This window comes from Penaeus chinensis, chromosome 33, assembly GCF_019202785.1.
Source record: "Penaeus chinensis breed Huanghai No. 1 chromosome 33, ASM1920278v2, whole genome shotgun sequence".
In the NCBI taxonomy this organism is placed as follows: domain Eukaryota; kingdom Metazoa; phylum Arthropoda; class Malacostraca; order Decapoda; family Penaeidae; genus Penaeus; species Penaeus chinensis.
Window position 1 is genome coordinate 33,983,259 of NC_061851.1, and position 6,000 is coordinate 33,989,258.

General features: G+C 32.0%; 1 protein-coding gene across 2 annotated transcripts in view; it reads right to left on the reverse strand.

Annotated features, from left to right (window-relative positions):
* LOC125043366 (microtubule-associated protein RP/EB family member 1-like) overlaps window positions 1-6,000 on the reverse strand; it is a 45,885-nt gene that overhangs the window by 9,470 nt on the left and 30,415 nt on the right. The window contains exon 8 of one of the 2 annotated variants that reach the window (XM_047639455.1): window positions 5,625-5,687. The exons of the other annotated variant lie outside the window; for it this stretch is intronic. Coding sequence (XP_047495411.1) covers window positions 5,625-5,687 — 63 coding nt within the window. The remainder of the gene's footprint in view (window positions 1-5,624; window positions 5,688-6,000) is intronic. 2 annotated transcript variants of the gene reach the window in all.

A 6,000-nucleotide genomic window follows, 5' to 3' on the forward strand; every position in this document is an offset into this window, starting at 1 on the left:
GAAGAAGGGGAGGAGAGGAGAAGAGAGAGAGGGAGAGAGAAGAGAGGGGGGGGGAAGGGGGAAGGGGGGGGAGGGGGAAAGAAGAGGGAAAAGAGAGAAAGGGAAAAAAGAGGGGAGGAAAAAAGAGAGAGAGAGAGAGAAGGGGGAAGAGGAAAAAAAGAGAGGAGAGGAGAAGAGAGGAGAGAAAAGAAGAGAGAAAAGTGAGAAGGGAAAAGAAGAGAGAAAGAGAGAAAAGAAAAGGAGAGGGAGAAAGGAGGAGAGAGAAAAAAAAGGAGAGAGAGAAAGAGAGAGGAGAGAAGAGAAGAGGAAAAAGAGAGAAAAGAGAGAGGAGAGATGGAGAAAAAAGAGAGAGGAGAGGAGGAGACAGAAGTGAGAGAGAGAGAGGAGAGGAGAAGGAGAAAGAGAGGGGGGGAAGAGAAGAAGAGAAAAAAGAGGAAAGGAGGAAGAGAGAGGGAGGAGAGAGAGAGAGAGAAAAAGGGGGGGAAAAGAGTTAAAGATCTAGCGAGGAGGAGAGAGAGCAGTGGAAAGATCTAGAGAGGAGGAGTCACGAAGAGAGTGAAAGAACGAGGGACAGGGGAGTGGGAAGAGGGGAAGAGGATGTGAAGACGAGACAGGTAGAGGGAGAGGCTGAGGAGAGTGAAAGATCGAGACCCGGGGAGAGGAGAGGAGAGAGTGCAGATCGAGACAGGGAGCGGCGAGAGGGAGGATGAGTGAAAAGATCGAAGGACAGGGAGAGGGCGGGGATGAGAGTGAAAGATCGAGAAGGGATGAGGGAGAGGGAGAGAGTGAAAGATCGAGCGAGGGAGAGGGAAGAGGGAGAGAGTGAAAGATCGAGACAGGGAGAGGGAGAGGGAGAGAGTGAAAGATCGAGACAGGGAGAGGGAGAGGGAGAGAGTGAAAGATCGAGACAGGGAGAGGGAGAGGGAGAGAGTGAAAGATCGAGACAGGGAGAGGGAGAGGGAGACGGTGAAAGACCGAGAGAGGGAGAGGGAGACGGTGAAAGACAGAGAGAGGGAGAGGGAGACTGTGAAAGACCGAGAGAGGGAGAGGGAGACTGTGAAAGACCGAGAGAGGGAGAGGGAGACTGTGAAAGACCGAGAGAGGGAGAGGGAGACGGTGAAAGACCGAGAGAGGGAGAGGGAGACGGTGAAAGACCGAGAGAGGGAGAGGGAGACGGTGAAAGACCGAGAGAGGGAGAGGGAGACGGTGAAAGACCGAGAGAGGGAGAGGGAGACGGTGAAAGACCGAGAGAGGGAGAGGGAGACGGTGAAAGACCGAGAGAGGGAGAGGGAGACTGTGAAAGACCGAGAGAGGGAGAGGGAGACGGTGAAAGACCGAGAGAGGGAGAGGGAGACGGTGAAAGACCGAGAGAGGGAGAGGGAGACGGTGAAAGACCGAGAGAGGGAGAGGGAGACGGTGAAAGACCGAGAGAGGGAGAGGGAGACGGTGAAAGACCGAGAGAGGGAGAGGGAGACGGTGAAAGACCGAGAGAGGGAGAGGGAGACTGTGAAAGACCGAGAGAGGGAGAGGGAGACTGTGAAAGACCGAGAGAGGGAGAGGGAGACTGTGAAAGACCGAGAGAGGGAGAGGGAGACGGTGAAAGATCGAGAGAGGGAGAGGGAGAGGGTGAAAGATCGAGAGAGGGAGAGGGAGAGAGTGAAAGATCTAGAGAGGGAGAGGGAGAGGGAGAAAGTGAAAGATCTAGAGAGGAAGAGGGAGAGGGAGAGAGTGAAAGATCTAGAGAGGGAGAGGGAGAGAGTGAAAGATCTAGCGAGGGAGAGGGAGAGAGTGAAATTCTAGAGAGGGAGAGGGAGAGAGTGAAAGATCTAGAGAGTGAAAGATCTAGAGAGGAAGAGAGAGAGAGTGAAAGATCTAGAAAGGAAGAGAGAGAGAGTGAAAGATCTAGAAAGGAAGAGAGAGAGAGTGAAAGATCTAGAAAGGAAGAGAGAGAGAGAGTGAAAGATCTAGAAAGGAAGAGAGAGAGAGAGTGAAAGATCTAGAAAGGAAGAGAGAGAGAGTGAAAGATCTAGAAAGGAAGAGAGAGAGAGTGAAAGATCTAGAGAGGAAGAGAGAGAGAGTGAAAGATCTAGAGAGGAAGAAAGAGAGAGTGAAAGATCTAGAGAGGAAGAGAGAGAGTGAAAGATCTAGAGAGGAGGAAAGAGAGAGTGAAAGATCTAGAGAGGAGGAGAGAGAGAGTGAAAGATCTAGAGAGGAGGAGAGAGAGAGTGAAAGATCTAGAGAGGAAGAAAGAGAGAGTGAAAGATCTAGAGAGGAAGAAAGAGAGAGTGAAAGATCTAGAGGGAAAGACAAGAGAGTGTGAGATTCAGAGAGGAATAGAAAGAGAGAGTGAGTGAAAGATCTAGAGAGAAGAAAGAGAGAGTTGAAGATCTAGAGAGGAAGAAAGAAAGAGGAGAAATGAAAGAATTCTAGAGAGGAAGAAAGAGAGAGTGAAAGATCTAGAGAGGAAGAAAGAGAGAGTGAAAGATCTAGAGAGGAAGAAAGAGAGAGTGAAAGATCTAGAGAGGAAGAAAGAGAGAGTGAAAGATCTAAAGAGGAAGAGAGAGTGAAAGCTACATAGAGGAAGTGAAATAAATGTGTGTTTGTATTATATAAATTATATTATAATATATATATATCTTATATATAATTTATATTACCCCTTTATATATAATTTAATAAAATATCATATATATACTTTATATATTAATTTCTATATATTAAAATTTATTTACTTATATATATACATTTAAAATACTTTATATATACATTTATTAAAATTTATATATAAAACAAATACATTATAAAAAATTAAATTAAATATAAATTTAAAATTTAAAAACTTTTAAAAATTTTTATATAAAAATATAAATATATTAATATATAATAAATATAAAAAATTTTATAAATTATTATTAATATAATTATTATATTAAAACATATGTTTTTATATATTATTTAAATTAAAAATATATTATTAATTTTTAAAATAAATTTTTATATTTTATTTTTATATTTTTATATTTTTTTAATTTATTTATTTTATATATATTTATAATTTAAAATAAATATTATATTATATTATATATTTATATATATTATTTTATATTATTTAATATTTAAGTTTATATATTAAAATATTTTAATTATATAAAAATATATTATAATATATTGAATATATGAAAATTTTTAAAAAATTTATATTAAATTTATAATATAAAAAAAAATAAAAAAATATTTTTAAAATTTAAAGATAAAATAAAAAATATATTATAATTTAATATATATATTAAATTTAATATTATATATATTTATATTTTATTTTTTATTTTTATGTATATAAAATTTTTATTTATTATTTTTTATTATTTTTAAAATATATAATTTTATAAAATTTTAATATATATTTTTTTTTTTATTTTATAATTTTATATTTTTTATTTATAAATTTTATTTATATATTATAATTTTTTATATTTTATATATTATTTTTAAATTTTATATTTTATATATATTTATATATTTATATTAAAATTTTTTATATATATATATATTTTTTTTATTTTTATTAATATTTTTATATTATATATAAATATTCATTTTTTTATATATATATTTATATTTTATAATTTTTATATTTTTAAATATATAATTTAAAATTTTATAATTTATATTTTAAATTTATTTATATTTTTTATATGTTTTTTTTTTAAATATGTATATTTTTATTATTTATATATTTTTTTATATATATATATTTATATATGTATATATATATATATATATATATATGTATATATATATATATATATATATATATATATATATATATATATTTATATATGTATATATATATATTTATATATGTATATATATATATATATATATATTTATATATATTTTTATATACATATATTTATATATATATATATATATATATATATATATATATATTTATATATATATTTATATAAATATATTTATATTTATATTCATATATAAATAAATATAAATATACATATATATAAATAAATATAAATATGCATATATATAAATAAATACAAATATACATATATATAAATAAATATAAATATACACATATATATAAATAAATATAAATATAAATATATATAAATAAATATAAATATGAATATATATAAATAAATATAAATATAAATATATATAAATAAATAACTATATATATGTATAAATAAATAACTATATATATGTATAAATAAATAACTATATATATATAAAAAAAAAATATATATATATATATATACATATATATAGATATATACATACACACTTATATATATAAATTCAATACAGAAGCCTATAATAACTCCTTTGACAATACCATTATAACTTAAATATACTTTATGTAAAGTGACTTGTACTGGATGTTCACATATTGCCTATGTCAGTAACTACTACTCTCCATGTCTTATAATCACCAAGCTCTCCTCAAAAATCTAATAAGAATTTCATTTATTAACAATTTTGCAAAACAATGGACACATCCTTAGACACGCATCTTTTCCTAAGAACAATTACACACTAGAACCAGCGCGAAAACTCAGTGGCCCTCATTCGTGGCATACCCCTTTCCTCATGCTTCCAAAGGAGTGCAATGCTCAAAATAAAGAGTCAACATGAATATACTGACAGAGTACTAACACAGCAAGAATGGGGGCAAGTAGACTCACAAAGATCACTCGTTTTGAGAGAAAACTTCAACCTAACTATCCTTTTTACTTACAAAAACTTGAACCTCCTCCATTATGGTACAAACCATAATCAAATTTAAGCAAAATGAGAAGCAGCAATGCTAGAAAAAATTATATATAAAAAGAACCCTGCAGAATGCTGTCTTTATTCAGAATTAAAAAAACAACAACATGAATGATAATCAAGGGAAACAAAAAAGCAATGTACTTTCCTCTTTTCTTCCATCAAATATTTTGGTCAATAAATCATTATGCATCAAGGGTTAAATTTCCAAGTCATAACATCATACTGTGGGTTAGTATTACTTTTTTTACTTCTATATAACAAAATTTCTCTTTAACTAAGTTCCCTGTCTCTGGGAATCCAAACCAGTGCACTCAACCATCAAGAAATCTAGTATCAAAAATACGTGAACACTTAATTAGACAAGACTGGTAGGCCTATGGGCTTTGTTATGTCATCACTAGCTGGGACTTTGGATTTTTCTTTTTGAAAATTACTCTTTTTATTAATGGAGTGAAAAAGAAAATTTAATTACAGTTAAATTTCTGAGATATATCTTCCTTGTATATCATCTAAAAATGGCCTTGCCAATCAAAAAACTGTCACATATTACGTATGTATACTTATGCCTCTTTAAAGCATTTAAAAGCATTTGAAAGCAAAAGGCACATAGGACCGAAGAATATCTTCTGATGACTATGAAGTGAAGCACTCGGAAAAAAGCCTTTTGGATCAGCTATTGCTCTGTATGAAAGTTGAGAACAGTGATTTTTTTTTTTTTTTTTTTTTTTTTTGAATAGCTGGCCAGCAAGACCATCCATTGTGTTTGATTTGCTGTTTTTTTGTGTTTTTTTTTTTTTTTTTTTTTTTTTGCAAATGCTAGTTTAACATGCCTGTATTTGGGAACGTAGATTCTCATTCTCAGTAAAGCTGTCTGGATTCTCTGCACAATTGTCCTGAGGAGAAAATGTTGGAAGAGTTCATAGCAGTTAAATATTTACACGTAAACTAATTAGTTAAGGTGCATTTACTATTCCGCATCTCCATCCTAAAGTGTGTATCATGTTGGTATTACCTTAGCTGCAACATATTTAATTCTGATCAAAGGAAACATGTTAGCCTCTTTGAAATGACTGGCTTTGCACAATGAAGTCTTTCAGCATCCTCACTAAATAGGCTTAGCATCAACAACACACCAATTACACATGTCTTTACCTCTTTCCACGTCACTACAAATGTGAAAAACAGACTTGAAAAACACAGTCCTAC